The sequence below is a fragment of the Pomacea canaliculata genome, linkage group LG3 (genome assembly GCF_003073045.1).
Source record: "Pomacea canaliculata isolate SZHN2017 linkage group LG3, ASM307304v1, whole genome shotgun sequence".
Taxonomy (NCBI): Eukaryota; Metazoa; Mollusca; class Gastropoda; order Architaenioglossa; family Ampullariidae; genus Pomacea; species Pomacea canaliculata.
This window is the reverse complement of record NC_037592.1, coordinates 41,626,223-41,645,706: the sequence shown is the minus strand read 5'-3', so window position 1 is coordinate 41,645,706 and position 19,484 is coordinate 41,626,223. Positions and strand designations below refer to the sequence as shown.

Genomic DNA, 19,484 nt, shown 5'->3' with positions numbered 1-19,484 from the left:
CTTGAAACCGCGTGTGTTCATTCCTAGTGTCGGTTCTTTGACTACAATCATGACACATTTATTTCTTCCAGCACAAAACTGTGAAATTTATGACACATGACATACAGCTGTGATATTTGTAACCCTTGGCACACTGTTATTATCTGTATTTAGCAGTATTACATCACTAGTCTGGGAAAATGCCGACACCAACTGTCGATGCATTTGACATTTTTGAAATGTGCGTTGTGATGCTGTTAACATTTTATGTTCTTGGCGATTGCTAGGTTAGCGTGGTCAGTGCACGGACATAATACAAGTTTGTGGTCAGTGGGATGTCTCAGTCTTGCTTAGAGCCTCTTAATGGAACAAAATGCTATCCAGGTGGTTGTGAATATTCTTGCAGGTGGCCCGAGTGAAGACAGACTGTTGCCTGGCGACCAAATCTTGAAGATCAATGGGGAGGAGGTGCGGAGGGCTCCACGCGAGAAGGTTATCGAACTTGTCAGGTAACGTGATTGTTGAGTAACTAAGTTTGTCACAATACTTGTTTACGTGTCATCAGCATTGCTCAGAATGTTTACGAGAACTTGTTTGTTGGGTCCCCGATACCTCAGTGCTGGACATCTCGTCAGCCACAGCCATGCACTCACAAGTACACTGGCTGGATACTGACCTTACATCTCCATAGTAACCGCCATGTCGCTGGAAGGCGCATCAAAGCAGAACCATTGAACGTCTGCGAAGTACAGATGAAGTGGGCAGGCGGGATGAAAGTTCCAACTGCGAGATAGCGACGACAGCTGTGGGGGCGGAGAAGAGAGAAGATGACAGCTCTGGTGGAGGAGAGGGAAGTAGGGAGCAGAGGACAGCTGGGGTGGGGGTTAGGAGAGGGGCATGTGATCGGATGGAAGCGGAAACTCGTTCTTGCTGCTGATCATCTCACGGCCTTTGCCTTTCTTCCTCTTCGGTCTATCCCTCTTGCTCCTCTCTATAGCTCCATAGAGAGCCCCCCCCCTCCTAAAAATACTTTCTGGTACCGTTTGTCACAGTCCTGTCTCTATGCCTTCAAATGCCAAAAATAATTGCAATGGAATGGACAGGTCACACAGTTTAACATGAACTCCTGTCGACCCTTTCTTTCCCGGGGCAAAGAAAAAATCTCATTGCAAAATGAGGCAAAGGAAACGTTTTTGTTGGCCAAACAAAAGAGCACTGGAAATGAAATCCATGTGAAACAAGAAAATGGCCGCTGGCGTTGCGGTCACTGTCTGTCTTTCTTGTGCATGGCACATTGCGCTTGGCACAGTGACCTTCCTTTCCTTCCATGCCTGTACCAGCAGTGTCATTGTGTGGCTTTTGTCCTCTTGTCTGAAAACTGTAATCTTTCAACGTACTTTGTAGTTATGACCTCGGGTCAGTCTCTTTCGCTTAGAAAACGTTATTTTGATTCTGACGTCAGAATCTGATAAATGAGAAATGAGCGAACAATCAATTTTTGAGAGAACGAAGTTCGGAACATAAACATTTTTTTCTTTCTTCGAATGATCAAATCAGGAAACAATGCAGTTATTAAAGCGAGTCTGCTAACGAGGGATTTCGTCAAACTAGTTTGACATTAGTTTAGTCCTTGTTTCTCCTCGAGGACCATAGGGCCAGAACAACACCTCGCCAGCGGACCTGGTCTGGGGCAGCCCCCTCAGTTGGGCCCAGGTGGTTTCGAAGTCCTCTGTCTTTCTCTCTGCTTGGCTCCGGTGCATAGGCGGTCTTAACTTTTCGTCTTGCTTAACCCGCTTTTTGTCTTGGCTAAGTTCGCGGTCTCAAGCCTGTTGCATGAGCGAGCTCAGCCCCTTGCTTAGCTGAGAACCGGGTCAGGTCAGCGCGGCGGTCGAGGTCAACGATATAAATAAATTCGTCCGGGGAGCGGCCTTGCCAACCGTATATTCCACCAATGAAAACTGCGCTACAGCGATGGTGCCGAGCCGCGAAATTCGTCTGCACACCATTACTGAAACGAAGGAGAGATGTGCGACAGCGAACTATTAGTCTTAATCGAGGAGGTTACCAGGGAGAAGAAGAGGCTTTACCAGAAAAGGAAAAAGATGAAATAAGAAAGAAATGAAACAATTTAAAATCTTCCACAATTTCATCTCGCAGTCGTCAGAAACATCCACCAACGGGCGGGGGCAACCACCAGAAACACCAGTGATAAACGGAGAAAGTGATAAATATTTTAGATGATTGCAGACAACTGATGGCCGGCATAAACATCGAAGGTTAGTCATTTTGTTTACCTGTGTAGACTTAGTTTTTACACGTCTGTGTCATCCGCAGAAAATGATCTAGATACCGAGAGAATGCAAATGCAAAGCCGATAGTCAGCACACAACAGCCGGTTTAGAAAATAAATATTTCCATCCGAAATACAGTTATTTAAAATGACTAGGTACATTTCTCATTTAGTTTTTGTGACAGGTGGTGAATCATTTACACTGGTTCCTCAAGAAGTCTTTTGTAATAGGGGAGAGTAATAAAATAATATTGACATATGTAGGAGGTGCAATATGTGTACTTATGTAGAACACCCCAGTTCCACCTTCTAATTCAATAATGGAAATGCTTTTGTTAGAAGTATATGCAGATGTATTATTTTCTTGCATAACAAGCAAGAAGGAATTGAACATTTCAGACGATGTTTTCAAATGGGAAATTTTAAAAATGTACTTTATATCACATAGATATTCCTGATGGTAAGTTTGAACAAAACATAAAATATTAAGGAAAAGCGCCAATGTTTTTTGTACTTTACTTCCAAAGCTGGCTTAAAATTATAAATTATTTAATTCAAGTGCCAAACATAGACTATGACATAATTTGGGAGGTGTACACAGCAGGTTTGTCTGTACATCCACAGTCAATTTGGACATTTAACCAGTTTTAACTACAAGTCTAATACATGTTACAGTACCAGTGTTCTACAGTTTAGATTCCAGTAGACACTGATCAGCTTCTGAGTGACATGGATGTGCAGTGTCTACATTCTTTACCAGTTGCATGTTATCAAGTTCTGAAATAGCTATACCTGGGTCCAGTGAAAAATAAGTCTGGCACAGGCTGAGGTAACAAATATTACATGGAAAAACAGATGGAAAATGAATTGGTAATGCCGGCTGCTCAAAGTGTTGACCAACTGGTTGAGGCGGATGCTGCTATTCAGCCAAAGTCAAATTGAATAATAAATGTTGTGACCATTCAGTTAGAAATTATGACAGCACTATGGAACACCTGATGATTTTTGCTGCTTTGGCAGGGATGTATCTGATGTCACACAATATTTCTGGAGCACTGGATATTAAGGGGAGGAGTTTATGTATTTCTAAACCATGATGCAAACAAAAGGGTGCAATATATTACAACATGGAGTAAAGACACATACTAACCAGCCCACAAGCAAAAACTTGTGCATTTTAACCCTGACAAAGCAAAGACAGTATTTACCATAGTTGTTCCTGAAGAAATGGAACCAATTTTTTGAGAACATCATTGGTTCTCTTAATGGTGTCACTTGTTGAGCTGTGGGCACAGTTGATCTTTTCCTTGTAAAAAAAGGGGATACTAAGCCAATCAGTCAGCGGGTAGCTACTGTCTCCATATTCATCCCATGTCAATGCCAAAAGTGTCAGCCACTAAACTTGCATTATGCTTGTTGCATAAAATTGTAATGCCACCATCACCTGCAAAAGACATAGGAAATATTATTGACCCCAATGATTTATATATTTTAGTACTCACATCTCAACGAAAACTGTCCATTTTTAGTTAAAAGGACGATGTGAACATTAACCTATTATGATTATTTACCTCTTGAGCCACATGCTTACAACTTGAGACATACTGCAAGGAACTGCCTGTCAAATTGATAACATGTATTAAATCAAACTATATCGGAGTTTCTGGGTGCTCTGCTACTTTATTCTGTGTTGTTTTACTTAAATACAATGACATCAATTTTTTTAATAATGTTAATGTTAATAATACTCTAAAACAATACTTGGAGCACAGTGGATGGCCAGAATTGTGCCTCTGCTCAAATGAGCCAAGTATAGCAAACTGTGAATTTTCTTGGATTATTGCTGTCACCAGAGTGAAAGTAGAAAATTTCATTACTTTTATTGCAAAGTTCAAGTTTTATCTTTCCAAAATGTATTGGTTTTGTGGTCTCATGTTTACCTGAGAGCAGCAATAATAACAACAAACATCACCCACTGTCGTCAACACCGTCTTAAGTTATACGCCATTGTTTTGTTATGTGATTATATTTTGAAGTCATGCTAATATTATTAAATATTTTTAACGTAATGCTGTCAATTACACTTATTAATTATATATTTATATAGTGGCGGTGACTGTAGTCTTACCTGCAACAAAGGCGGAATAGATCGGCCTTTTCGTTGAAAATGATGGTCGAAATCATTTTCCACTAAGTTATGTTCGCTCGACGGAATCAAAAACGATGAAACAAATCGACGTCATACATTTCAAATTGATTTGATGGATCCCTGAAGTAGTGAAAAATCTGTATCTTGTCAATGGTATACGCAGGGCAACTCAGTAAACAACACGATCAACCGCCACTGTTACTACGAAAGCCGCCGTACGGTCATGCGTAAGCAGCGTGTCGCGGCTAAGCAAGGAGTTAAGCTTGGGGGGGGACCAGTCTTAAATTTTAAGACTAAGACCGCTTGCTTAGCGAGTTGAGACCGCCCATGCACCGCGCTTAGCAGGCGTCTTAGGTTAAGACAGCGTGCTTGGCTTAACTGCGGTCTTAACTCGAGTTAAGACCGCCTATGCACCGGAGCCGTTCTTTTCCAAGTCTGTTTTGGTCTCCCAACTCTCCTCTTCCCTTGGGGATTCCAGTCAAGTGCCTGCCTGGCCATGATGTCAGCTGGTTTGCGCAGGGTGTGTACTATCCAGCCCCATTTTTTTTTATTTTCCGCACATAAAACCGTTGACAAAACTCAGGGTCTGTTCAACCTTAGAAGTTTAACGACTTCAAGGTGTGGAAAGCTGATAAGATGTTTATATAAGAAATACTCACAAGCTGCCGTGTCTATGTATTCGCCTGTCTTTGTGTGCAGATCGTGCAAGCAGTCAATTGTACTGACTGTGTGCCAGCCCTACACAGACAATGTAAGTCAGGGTGGCTCTACAGATTTTTTAGAAGCTAATCGTGGGTTTCTTGGTGAAAAAGTTGGGGGAGGGTAGTGGTTTACGTTGTGCTTGTTTGTATTATCATCTACGTAATACCCGACTTTCAACACCTTTACCTCACACACTTTATCATTTTTTTTACAGTGACTGTATACAGAAGAACATTTTTTCAAGCCATGTTCGCATGATTGTGTGTGCATATATATATATATGCACTAAGGATCTCTCACTTAATATCCGTCTTAACAGGTTTATTTTTACAAATTAAAATATATTTAGTAGTCAATGTGGCTAATATACTGGGCGAAATAAACTAGACTAATATATTAAATTGGTTGTGCCAGTGGGGACATATTTCCTCATCTATCTATATGTATTTATGTATATATTTTGCGTACAGTCCACTAGGAAGTCAGCGCTGTTGACGGCGGCCAAAAAGGCCAAATTAAAAAACAACCCATCGCGAGTTCGATTCGCCGACGCCGTGATGGTCAACGGAGCGAGCATCGTGAATGTGAGTGACTTGCCCTTACCTAACACTGTCAGTGATTGTCAAGATTGTGAAATTGCGGGTGTCTGTGTATCTACAATGAACCTCTCTTTCTCTCTTTGTGTTTGCATATCTGACTGTGCATGGCTATCCGACTGTCTGTCGGCCGGTTGGTATGTGCCTTTTTCTCGTCTTAATTATGGGGACAGACCCTCATGATAGGTCCGTTACGATAGCAGTAATTAATAGAAAATGTCAGTTAATAGACAATTGTTACAGTAATAGTATTTGCCACAGTTGAAGTACATAATAATGTTTTATACTACATTTCCGAAGTCTTCATGTCAACAGACAAAGCAGGTTGCACCCCTCTTTGTGTTAAACTCAATGCCATTACTTGAAAGACGAAAAAGATTGCCATGACTATTAGTACAAAGTTTCAAAAGAGTTCTAGAATGTGTTTTATTTTAAAACTATAACTGTGCAGACAAAGGGTGTTATTATGTAGCAGGTATTGCCATCTGATTTGAAGCTGACATGCTTGGGAATGTCGGAATAACCCTGTGGCGGGGGGAGGGGGAGCGCGGAGAGGATGTAATCCGCCGGCGTTTATCCCCAGCAATCGCTCGTCTTTGCCCGGAATTAGCCTCAAAGGTCACGGCTGACGCAGGCCCGTGCCACAGATGGCAAAACCCGATTCCATGGAATCTCCTACTCCGTCTATAGATGGAAAGAGTCAATGAATCGATTGGTGAATGTCGGAGAGAGAGAACAAGCCGAGAACGAAAGAGAAAGAGGGACGGGGAAGGTGAAAAAGATAAGGGGTCGTATCCCTGGGGTGGTTTTACCTCCGCTCAGTGCCTACAGTTCAACTCTAGTAAGCCCTCTCTAGCCATAGTCGTACGCAAGTGGACGACGGGACCTCTGTTTTACTGGATAATCTCCGAGGTCTGCTCTTGTTTCCAGTCACAGAACTAAACAGCTGTCTATCTATGGCAAACTTTGAGGTATCATCCTTCCTACTTCATAATTACGCCCATGGGGACTGTTGAAGGGATGAAGTAACTCTGTAGAACCTGACCAACATTTTAGACTTGTTCTTATTCCCACTTTTTAGATGAAATATTCTGTCTGCTGATGTTGGAAACACGGGCATAGACAAAGGTGAAGACTGCAACCTTTCAGTCCTTACAAAGTGAGGCGTGCAGGGACGTCCTCCACCACCCTGCACTTCCTCCCTGTTCTTATCTCGCCCTCTACAGAGTGACGAACCCACCCACCAGCTGGCTTGTGTGGGCCAGCCACGCTACGTCACAGATGCGCAAGCGGCTAGTACGCACTTCCGGCTTTTAAGGCTACTGATGTCCGCTTGCCGGGTGCCTTTAATAAACAAATCAAATTTATTATTTTAGTCGCGACAAGTTTATTTTTCCATTGGGAAATTCTAATCTTGCTGAATAGGAATGTGTTGACTTTTATATTCTCTTGAATTAAAATAAATATCTTAGTGCTGAAGGTAAGAAATGTTGAACTTCTTGCATTAGACAAAAAATCAGGGTCACTTACTAGAACTCTAACGCGCGTGGTTTTTAGTAGTTTCTTAAAACACGTTGACTGGCCTGCATTTGCTACACGTTAATTTGACATTTATTAGTTTGTGAGGAGTATAAAGAGCTTGACCTTTTTGTACAAGAATGTCACTATGTGTTAATGTTATGACACGAAAAGAGTGAATGAAAGAGGAAGTCAAGAAAACATACATATAAAGGATGAGAGGGAGAGAGAGAGCGCACGATGTTCACCTCATCTACTCAAGCTCATTCTTTGTTCTTGGGCGCCTGCAGTTCCGCCAACAACAAAGGAAACAAATGTTTGCTGTGATTGACTTTAGCTCATACATGAAATTAACGGGTATTTAACGATGACCTAATGATGTATTTTGCCTGTCTGTTGCTGACCTCAGACGGAAAACTCGGCAAGTGAACTTCGTTTTTCTGTGCAGTGTGTGACCGTTGTTCAGTGAGCTGTTTTACTGTTTTAACTGCTTGCTGTTCAGAGTTAGATTGTTGTGTACTGTCAGGACTGAGTGTAGGCTTGACATGCCCTGTAGCGAGCTGTCCTTTTTCTCGTGTTTCCACAGCTGAATTGTGTCTGGCATGTACTGTATTAGGCTGTTGTTCTGTATTTCTTTTAATGGAGCAGATGTCTAGCATGTCTGGCCCTTGAAGCCCTGTGCATGCCCAACCCTTGGCTTTACTTCGTTGATGTGGCATGTCTCATGTCAACTTTGTTAAGTTTCTGATTTTTGTTTTTTTGTGCCACACCAGGAAACCACGACATACCACACTATGCTCCTATGTATTCTATGCCGCTTAAAATTATCTTTATTTTCATTTCAGCAGATGTAGTTTTTCAATGCAACTTCAAACTGTATTTTCCCAGTCGACTGTAAGGTTTAATATACGTTATACGTCAATTCACCTGAGGTTTCTTTCGTTTGATAAGATAGTAATACGAAAGACTGGGGCTGGAAAACAACACCCTGGTGACACAGTAGCTTCTAAAAGTGTCACAGAAGCGATACGCTAGCATCCATACAGTGACACTAAGATCTAGGAATGAAATAATCATACCCAGTAGTGGCATCCAGAGTGCAGCACTAGTTCCTACTAGTGTCAGACACTAAACACACTAAACACCCACTAAACACCCACATAGACACACAACTAGGCATCACTGAGACGCTGATATCTAGTAGCGACTCACTAACACTCAGCTGTGAACCACTAATATAATGCTCTTCAGAGTCACACTAATTATGGGTGGTGGCAAACTAAACCACCAGCGACACAATAACACAGCATCGACAAATGAAGTTAGTAGTGACACATTAACACCCAGCAGCCGTAGGCTGTCGGGGCTGGATGTAATCAGCTCGCCTCAGGGATAACAAGTACAACACAAGATGGGCGGGGGACGCGGCTCGTGTCCTGCGGGAGGGTCGAGAGGTAGGCGGGGGAAAATACTCGTCCATGCGTGTCCGTGACTGGCCGGCAAGTGGCGAGCACTTGTTGATTGGATTTCACCCTCAAACCCTCGGCCAGCCAGACGGCGCGGCTTCCATTAGGCTGTAATGGACCATGCTGTGGTTTTCCTGCTTCTCCGGACCTGTTAGTCTGGGACATTTCAGCCAATGTTAGTCTGGAACATCTCCGGACATGTTAGTCTGGGACATCTCAGCAAATGTCTGTTTCTCTCGAATGACCTAGAAATAAGACGGGAGAGAAAGAAAAGACCAGAATCTGGAGGGAAGAGATACAAGCACAGAGAGAAAAAAAGAGCGTATTGGACTGAATTAACAAATGAGGTTAGATGTTGGAGGTTTTGTGAGCACTGTTCACGTGATCTTTCCAACCTTGCGATGGTCACGCAGAATCATGCAAAACACAAGTACTCCCCTACTTCTTGCCCCGATGCGCATTCACGCACGCAAGCGCGTACACACGTGCATATATACGAGCAGTCACACTCTCACTACTTTCGAGCAACCACGCACACAAAAGCAGGGAAAAAGATATTTAGTCTTTTACGATGGTGAAGTGAATAGGACCGGAATCGTACTGAAGTCTGTGGCCATGGATCATTGCTCTGTTCAGACCAAACCTGCACCCTGCAATTGTCTAAGAAGTCATTATGCCGTTCTTGTCTGCGCAATTTGAAAGTTTCTTCACCGACCACTGCACCGTGATACCGTTCATGACTTGCTGAGATCCCTGGGATTAAGGGCCGTTGGGGCCCGACCTTCTCTTTATTCGTGAAGATCGAGGTCAGGGCCGTCAAGGCATGCGCAGACGAGACACGCCAGACTTAGCCACTTCTTGAATGCAGCTCACAAGTGTCTACAAATTCCAGTCATTGTCAGGCTTCGTTCCGTGGCCATCTAAATGGATAATGAAATGGCACGGATATACCAGGAGGATGAAAATCCTTCTTGATAGTATTTTGTCATATTGTTTTCCTCGCATCGCCGACAGTCTGTGCCTGTGTCACCATGTGTCAATATTTGTCAATGTGTGTCAGCATGTATTAACATTTATTAACCTTTCCTTACGTGTTATCCAGACGTCAGCATGTGTAAACATTTATCGGCCTGTGTTGACAGATGTCAACATGCAGCGACATTTATCGACCTGCAAGAAGCGAACAAATTCTTTTGTAGAACCTAAGATATACTGTTCTAATGTCATAGGGCAGCATTCGACATCCAGTATCTCTGCATAAAGAAGGAGGCCACAGTGTTGCCAGTTGGAAGGCCAGTCGTGAGTACAATAAGGCACACATTTGAAACTGCCAAGATATGTGCATAAATGGAAAATGGCAACAGACGATGGCCTGTCTGAATATACCTAAGTGCTGAATATACACTAAATGTAAAATACTGCTTTGAGTAGAATCCCGTAACCAGCAGACATACAACACCCGCCCCTCGCTTATCAACCCTCTCCTCGGTAATTAGGAAAGACAAGTATTCAGTCTTACCAGCACCATTGAGTGTTCTCAAACATAAAAATATCATGACAAGTGTCTAGTGCATGCAAGTTACAAAGAGAGGATTTAACAGCATGACACAAAATACTCTTGGTATACCCAGCCGTCGAATCACATTCTGCAAGATTCATATTTATTTCAGACAATATTTTTCGCTCTAATTCTGACTTGGAAATCGCTTGTAGTAAAAGACAGAATAAAGTAGAATTTAAGTATGGTACGCTTCCATCTCCGTTCATTTTCTTTCTCTTTTCATGTTCTCGTCAACATCCCTCTTCCAAAGAAGTAAAGGATACAGGAACTAATCTCCATGTTTTCCTGATTAGACGAAACCGGCAAAAGATATGTTGGAATTCTTGGATTCCAAAGTGAAAGGTCACTACTAAAAGATAGTAGACGGGAGTTTCAGGAGCAGAATGATGTCTGAGGCTGAGATTGTCACATAATGGGAAATGTAAACATGAAAACTACAGACCAGCACATCCTATCCCTCCTTCCCCCCTAATCCTTGTACTCTAGTGATCGCTTTGACATTCTCTCTTTTCTTCTGTTAAGTGGTTTAGTGAAGACCTAATCTTTCCCAGTTTCTACAGAACACTTGATAAAACTGTTTACTTTGAATTAAAGCAGAATTTCTTGCTTATCTGGCTCGAATTAGGACAGACAAACTTTCTGATCCGCGGACAAGGCATACCTTCTGACTAGCGCAGACCAAGTTTTAAAGTCCAAGGACAGACCAAGTTTTCTGGTCCGTGGAAAGGTCATGTTTTCTCTGACCAAAGTACTGACCAGTCTGAACGAGGAATGGCCGAGTTCTGTAACGGGTAGACATCTCAAGTTTCTGACAAAGTTCGAAGACATAATTAGTTGTCTGATCTAGGGACAGGTCATGTCGAGTGGCCAAAAGTTTTTGATCCTATGACATCAGGTTTCTTTTTTTTTTCGGGACAAACCAAGCTCTGTGACCCGAGGACAACCGTCTGTCAGGCGGACGAGCCATTAGCATGCTAGGCAGCACGCGGCGCTATCGCAGAGATCCGCCCACCGTAGTCTCGGTGTCCAGACGCTGAAGCATCTAAGCGCCATGTGACGTGGATTCATTATGGCTGCTCAGCATCTTGGTCTGCAGATGTTCCACCATCAGCTGCCGTCGACACTGTTCATTACTATTCCGATTCCCCCACTTCCTCCACACACACACACTGCAGGACTCACTGAAAATCATTCCGTACAGAGAGGGAGGGGGAGAGAGACGTGGGGCGTGTGAACAATAATAAATAATAAAGCTAAGGCAAAGGTCACTGAACCTAGTAGGCCAATGAGCTGTGTCAGGACTCGGCACAGCGGAGCCAAACATCTCTTTTTGATCACCTTTGCGATGATTTGGTGGATCTGCGTGGCTGGGTGGACAGAAGTAGTTTGAGTTAATAGTCCAAGAATAACTGTGAAACCAGACCTGCTGTGAGTACATTTATTCAAAGGAATGAAGCAGCATGTGGCAAGTGGAGGATACACAAAGCGTTGAAGCGTGCTCAGCTGCTGAAGTGATAACTAATAGTACCTGCTTGGAGAAATGACAGTTTGTGAACAGCCAAGTGCAATGTACAGACTGATTTCACGTGTCCTTTATCGTGCAGGTCCAGAAGACAACGCTTCACCATCCACAGGCTACAGCCTGCTGTCTCTAGAGACACTGCCGGGCGATCAGGTCACGTGGTTCAATCCACCTGTACAGTCCTATGGGATCTGTGTAATTTCAAGCCTGCCGCTTCCTCCCATTTTTGGTCTTGTTTTTTCACCCCTTCACGGCCGTTACTGAATTATGGATCTGGGAATTATGATTAGGCCTCAATATCGTGTAATATGACCTGCGTTTAATAATAAAAATGGATTTGAATTGTGCGGAAGGAATTTAACTGCTTTTGGTCCTCCCTTATCAACGTTTTCTTGAAAAATACGAGAAAATTCAGTATAAACCAAACATCACCTCCGCAGAAGATGTTGCTGTAGTTAGTAGACTAGTTGCTTTTGCTGGTGGCGCTGGTGCAGTATTTCCCGTAAACTCCACAGCCATCACCTAGTGGCGCTGTTTGCTCCAGAATCACCTGCTCAAGCATATGTGACCTGAAGTAGAAAAACAGTGTTGTCAAGCTGAATATTGGTGTCCACATTGTTGAGAGTTATAGTCATCATATCATGCCTACTGTTGGTGTTCGCATGCCCAGTGCTGATGTTGATGTCCATAATTCTGAGTTGTGATGTCCGTAACTCCGAGTATCCTTTCTAATCCATAATAACGAGTGCACGTCTTGTGTTGATGTTCGTCTTGCCAAGTGTTGGCTGTTGTGCGTGACATCAACATTCCATTTGTGAACAGCGAGCGTTTCCTGTTGCTAAACTGCAGGCGTGACGCCTTTGTCACGTTAAAGTCTGTCGTAGGCTGCAGCTTGGGGCATCCTCCTTGTGTTGTGTTGCTGTGAAATTGGCAAGAAATTCTCTCCTGCGTTTGATTTTTGTATGATCAAACATGTTTGGCATATTTGTTGTATTTTTTTTTTTGTTGTTGTTTACAATAGGCTTTAAATCAGTCTTTGATTATACACATTTGTTGTTTTGTTTCCATGTACAAAAGCCTTTGGTGACTTGTACTTTATGTTAATAGCAGTTGATGCTTGGCAGGATTTTCTGTGGAAAGTGATGATAAAATTGTAAAATTCGTCTTTCCTTTGAGACAAGCTAAGGTGTTTCTGATCACTTTGTCTACAACGTTCTGTTGTATTTTATTTGGTCTTTCTCAGCCATCACCTGTGGAGAGTTACGTGCCTTTTATGCCAAACGTCTTAAAGGTCTTCCTGGAGAATGGTCAGACCAAGTCCTTCAAGTACGACAACAAGACCACGGTCAAGGTAAGTCGCCTTATCGCCTCGCAAGTTTTTTTTTTCTTTCGTTTGTATTAGGAGGGTTCGTTTAAATTTAGACCCTAGGTTTCTTTACATGAAATCAGCTCACTCTGCATTCAGAGTTGGTCGTTACGGGTGTCTATGTACATCACACTGAGTGCTGATGTTTATCTGACGTTGTTTGCTTTGTATTGAGGTGCTCCGTTCCTGCTCGCCACTTGCCTTTCATTTTGAAGGAATCATTAGTAGGCTTAACATTTACACATCGTCATCTGTAGCTCTGCATGTGTGCATCAGCGCACGCATGTGTGTGTGTGTGCGGGGGTGCGTACTGTATATGCTTTGTGTTCATGTTTTTTTTATGTATGTATGTGTGCGTACGGATGTCCCTACGGACGTCTGCTTGCAAACCCGTCATGTTTTTCTTCCCACACCACCCATATTAACTTCCCACTTTCTCCCTGTTTCTCCCTCTCGCAGTTTGGAGCCGCATTAACCGTTTTTCTTGGTGAAATAATTTCATCAAACACATGACAGTCGCATGAAGCGCGGACCTGGGAGAGAGAGAAAGAGTAAGAGAGAAAAAAAAAGAGGCCAGAGTGGTCAGGCTGGAATTGGATAGCAGGAAAGGAACAAATCGAATTGTCCACAACCACGCGCTAAGCACACGCGTCCCTCCACCCTCTTATCGTCTGTCCACTCGCTCATATGGCCTCATCGTCGACCTGTTTGCGTCTCGTCGCAGGAGCTTACCTTCTCCTGAATCACCATAGGAGTCTTCCTTCTTCAGAGTCATAGGAACATACCTTCTGCCTAATCATGGAAGCCTACGTTCTCCTGGAACCATCGGCAGACACCGCGTATTTACTGAAATCCAAGCGAAGATGACTTTGATCGGACGGTGCGAAGAATCACTACTAAAACCTGGACTTCTTTGCCTTACGGAAGTAGCGGTTACTGGCGGGAATTAACAAAGTCCGCGCGTTCCTTCTACCGGAAATAAGGTCTGGAGCCCAGATTCCATCCCCCTCCTCACTGATGCGGGTGGGAGCAAGTGATGAGGCGAGGCAGGAGGGCTATGGGGAGGGGAGGGACAGCGTTGAGACCGGGTCACCGGCGATATTAGATTGCTTAGGCGCTCCGACCAGGCGTGCAGGGGAGCTCACTCAGGCGAGCTTTCCGCCCGCTTTTCTAAAAGGTCGAAGGAGTCAGCGCCGCATGGATGCCGAAGTAAGAGCAGGTCACAGCGGATTATGTCTTGCCGAGCCCTATTGGAGACGCTGGAGTAGAGAAGAATCCTGCCAGCCGGCCAGAATGTAACTTTTGCAGCTTCACCACTTCCTTTATTTCTGGTCAGCCGAGGTCCGCCACGACACAAGAGTGTTGTGTAAAGTGGAGCCACGGAACATTAATGCTTCTCAACACCGCGCACTATTTCATGTGGAGGAGGAGCTCTTTCTTTCCCGATTTTTTTTTACGTGGAATCATTTGTCACGTGTTTAGTCGCATGCACCATGATTGTAATGCCTCCACTCTTCCCCTGCTCCCCTCCCTCAGTATTATTGACGTCTTATCTCCGCTGTTTTAAATACAGCCTCTCCCACCTAATTACCGGCATTCTTTCACAGCACCCCAATGCACACACCTTCATCGATTAATCCATGTATGGTGTGATTATCATTGGTACGATCACAAAACAAGGCAAACAATACAGCATTATGTGGAAAATGTGTCCTAAATACAATGACAACGAATACCGTTGTACAGAGAGATAACCAATAAATGGATTATACAATAAACTAAGCACAATAGACAATGATTACATATTATGAAATGGGCTAAATATCACCGGACACTTTTACAATACATTTGTCGAATTTTGCTTGTCTCCAAAATATACTGTTTTTGTTTCCGTCTTGTTTGCTGTGTGTGTGTTGTTTCAAGTTCTAACGGCATTTAACTTGAATAAGAACTGTATTGGAGAATATTTCGTGTCTGGTTTAATAACTTTTTCTGGGTTCAACGCGGTCTTTGCAGCTGGCTTGCACTAGCAGGCTGGAATTTCTGAACTTAGGCTAGACTGAAACGATATATTTTTTAATGGAAAATTTCAAAAATTTCAGTTTCACTGTAGAGAGTAGTGCTGGCCATAGACCTGCCGTAGAACGCAGCTGTCACGATCTGGACCCTAACTTCATTGTCACAGAACTTGGACATTATCACAGATCAGTGTTGACCAACTTTGACCATTGACCCACCCCACAGAGTCGCACACGGAGAATTGGTAGGCAAACCTCGGGGAACCACTGTCTCGTGCGATAGGTTCCTTCAACTCTCATTGACCAAAATACACGTCAGTCGCATGACTGTCACGTGCTCCACTTGTGCCCAGCGTGTGAAGTATGTCCTGCCTCTGTCCCAGGTTTAAGGGGAGGGTAGGTAAATAAGCCACATCTGAAGTCATCAACTGTTTTGTAACTGTGCCAAAAGTTTTAGACATAAAGCTAAAAGTGGTGTCGATGTTTTTTGGTGGGCAGGCTGCGCTTGATAATTATACAAAATGGCACCAGTTGTCTGACCCTCACCAAAATTTGTCCGGAATAATCGTTTCGATTACGGTTCAGGGTTATTTTAAACTATATTTGGTATTTGGTAAATGAACCTTGCTCCGGAATTTGGTTTTATGTTTATTTTTTTCGTTGTAAAATTTTATCTGTGACTACAAATGAAAAAAAAAAATACTACGCAGAAGAACATTGCGGCATACCTTTATGGCGCAGAACAAATGTGGATAATGTAATATAAAACTGCAGAGAAGGAGGGGGTCGGAGGGAGAATGATGCGCGAAGGAGCGAGAGAGAAAGTTGAGTGGCGGATGGCTCCAGAACATCTTGTTTAATCTTCCAATCACTGGAAACTTCGTGTTCCATGACGGCACGCATGAACAAGCAAGACACAAATGAAGTGAAAAGCTTTCCGCAGCTTACATACAGTTGGCTGCACACTGCCTCAGGGGTTAGCCATATGGACCTCGAAGGTTGGCTGAGGCACCTCAAGGGTTTGGCGCAGTGGACCTCGTGACAAGGCGTGGGCACTACAAAAATCCATCGATCAAAGATGATCAAACATCCTACAAATATTATTTTTGATCAGATGACGGAGTTATCTTTTTCTTCACGCATACAGAAACTCTAATAATGTCTTTTTTGCGAGCCCATCTCTGCTTTATGGACATAATCTCAGACATCATTTCTTTCTCATCTTCTCTCCGACTTTCCCAAACCTTATCCTGTGTTATGACAAAAACACGCCGAGAGCTGACCTTACGTTTATTTCATCGCTCAAAGAAGTATTTATGGTCGTGATGCTAACTTTCTGTGTGAACAAGGGAGCTGACAAAAGATGTATTGGACTGGCCGTTTACGGGTGCTCATTCCCGAGCATTAATGAGTCACCATAACAACTCCAGCAGTGGCAATGCTGCACAGTCGTGCAGCAAAGTCGAGCCGCAGGCAGCCTGCTGCATGGTTCCAGTGCCGATCAATACTGTGGATGCCATTCTGGAAGAAGCAGAATTCATCCCCCATAAATAGTCTGGGAGTATTCCATCTTGGTAGCCCCACTTCTCCACCCCCGTATAAACACATGAGTCTGATAAGAATGGGGATTTTATTTCACCAGACTGGTGAAGTCACGGGGTGTATACGGTGCCCAAGGAAGACCGAGGCACTCACCATGCTGTCCTTGTCAGACTTAATATATTTCAAGAGAATTCTGATGAAGAAAAAGCAGCGGGAACACACACCTAGCATGAACCGGAAGTTGATGTCCCCAGGCTGGGATGAAGTTGTGTATCACGTGTCGAGTTTCCGCGAAGCGTCAATGCTGTATGACAGAGCACTTGTTGTCACTGTTACAGAAGATTTGAACAGATACCGATGAAACTAGAGGTAAAGGATCAGGCTCATCTAAACCCACAGAGAAAAATCTACAAATGACGAGGAATTGCGCTCTGTTTTTAGAGACAGAACACGTTTTGCGTGAGATGCCAACGCATGACCAGACACAATGGTCAGACAAACTTTAATGTATACATTGTCATATGTACGCTCTAGACTGGAATACTCAGACAATTGTTGCCTTCAAGATGGCGGTAAATGCTTTGTGCTAGACACGTCGTAGTCGGACAAGACTTGTAGATAAACATTTGTGATAGTCACAGAATTTTCAGATATGCTTCGTGTTAAAAATAACAGGTTAACTACAACGTCTCCCACTTCGTTTTAGAATCAATCAGTCGCATTTTCTCCATCCTTGTCACGTGATACACCACTTAAGGCTGTTGTGACACAGGTCTGCCTGATGAATGCAAAATAGATGATTAACAACATCCGCTGGCAATCAAGGCCGTCGCTACATTAGGCGTCCGTGTGTCTTTCATAGCGACATCCTTGATTAATTAAAACTACCAGCTGAGAGGTCTGCCCCCAGCCACTAGCTGCAGCTTTTGTTCCTGAGACTGATCTCGGCATTCGTTCCTCTCATCGCTCGCTCTGAGCACGATGAAGTGAGGGCTGGCTGCAAGGGTAAGTCGATAACGAAGGCAGCCTCACAAGAAAACCGGACCTCGGCAAGTTATTGATGATGGGGACAATCTGGATTTGAAGGGAAAACCGGTACTGTTTTTAAAATAACTGTTGTATTTTACAATTGCTGCAGAATGCTCAATCTCTCTTGATATGCTGCAGTGTGAGCATCTTCGCGGGCTTCGTTTCTCTTACCCCTAGTTACAACAGGGGCTCGCGGAGCTCGCGCCGGTTCAATACCCCGGTGGCGCAGCGAACGCACCTCGGTCGACTCGGCTTGGGGACTGCATAGAGAGATGGAGAAAGGAAAATATCTAAAGGGGAGGGAGATGGATACACATAGCAAAGAGAGGAGGGGGTTAGGGAGCGACTTTTACCTTAGAACAGTGATACATTCTGACAGACACAGATGTAAAATGCAGATATATATATATTGTAAAAAAAATTCACACTTCAAAGATTTTACAGTAGACTGAAGATGCGGAGAGTGACTACCAAACGTCTACTGTTTTATTGCACAACATCGACATTTTGTGCACGTGCTTCCCTCTCTTTTTGAAAGTATATTGATAAACTAATTGATAAACTAATTTGCCTCTTGTTTAATCTGTGACCCGTATATAACTTTTGCCTTTGCCGTACAGACAACCGTCAGCAGATAAGTGCTTGTTTTTCACATCAAACGCCTGAAGTGTGTCTGCTGTTTGTTGAATCAGGATGTTGTTCTGTCGCTGCAAGAAAAACTGAGCATCAAGTGTATTCACCACTTCAGCCTGGTGGTGCAGAACATGAAGAGCAACACGGGCACCGCGGCCAAGATGACCCTGCTGCATGACCACGAGACCCTAGCAGAGGTCAGAGCACGTGTGATGGGCTTGATGAGGCGAGCAAGCGTGTGTGAACTAGTTGACGAGGCGAGCAAGCTCATGAGATGAACAGGTCAGTAATTCTGATGATGATGTGACCGGAGATGACTTGGTTGATGAGATGAGCAAGTGTGTGATTTTGCGGAAGAGCTGAGCAGGTATGATTTGGTGGGCGATGTGAGCAGGTATGCTTTGGTTGATGAGACATGCTGGTAAGTGATTCTATGATGAGATGAATCTGGCATATGATTTGGATGACGAGGTGAGCAAGTGTGTGATTCAGTGGATAAGATGAGCAAGCATGAGGGATTTGGTTGATTCAGCAGGTGAGTGGTTTGGTTAAGTGAAGCATGCATGGTATTTGGTTAATGAGGTGAAAAGGTGTGCAACTCATTTGAGGAAGGGAACAGGTAAATGATTCTGTTGAAAGTTGAGTAGGGGTGTGATTCGATTAAAAACGAGATGAGCAGGTAAGTGAATGATTAAGTTCATAAGATGAGCAGGTGTAACAAGGTTAATAATGTGAGCAGGTGTGGTGGTGTAGCCTTCCCGCCACTTCTGCCAGTTTGGTACTACCGAACTGATTTTGTGAGAACTAGCGGTGCTTTCTCAATCATTTAGATTGCAGCCAGACCTGGAGCTCGGCATTTCCGCTGCTTGTTCAGGGTGATGTTTGTACCCAAGGATGCCTACGATTTACTGAAGGACGATCCCATTGCGTTCGAGTATTTTTATCTTCAGGTTTGAGATTCTTACTTTGTGACTGGTTGTGTTTGTGCATGCATATATTAGGTTAATGCGTGTGTGCGGTTGTTTCCGAGCATGAGTATAGTGGAGTGGACGTGTCTTTCAACTCGTCATAAAGTTCTTTTCTCAGACTCGACTCTTTAACTCTTTGAAGAGA

At 43.6% G+C, this 19,484-nt stretch overlaps 1 protein-coding gene across 1 annotated transcript in view; it reads left to right on the top strand.

Annotated features, from left to right (window-relative positions):
* LOC112560343 (FERM and PDZ domain-containing protein 4-like) overlaps positions 1–19,484 on the top strand; it is a 99,466-nt gene that overhangs the window by 78,062 nt on the left and 1,920 nt on the right. The window contains exons 5-11 of the mRNA XM_025232149.1: positions 386–488; positions 5,118–5,169; positions 5,591–5,704; positions 7,644–7,655; positions 13,027–13,134; positions 18,431–18,568; positions 19,202–19,321. Coding sequence (XP_025087934.1) covers positions 386–488; positions 5,118–5,169; positions 5,591–5,704; positions 7,644–7,655; positions 13,027–13,134; positions 18,431–18,568; positions 19,202–19,321 — 647 coding nt within the window. The remainder of the gene's footprint in view (positions 1–385; positions 489–5,117; positions 5,170–5,590; positions 5,705–7,643; positions 7,656–13,026; positions 13,135–18,430; positions 18,569–19,201; positions 19,322–19,484) is intronic.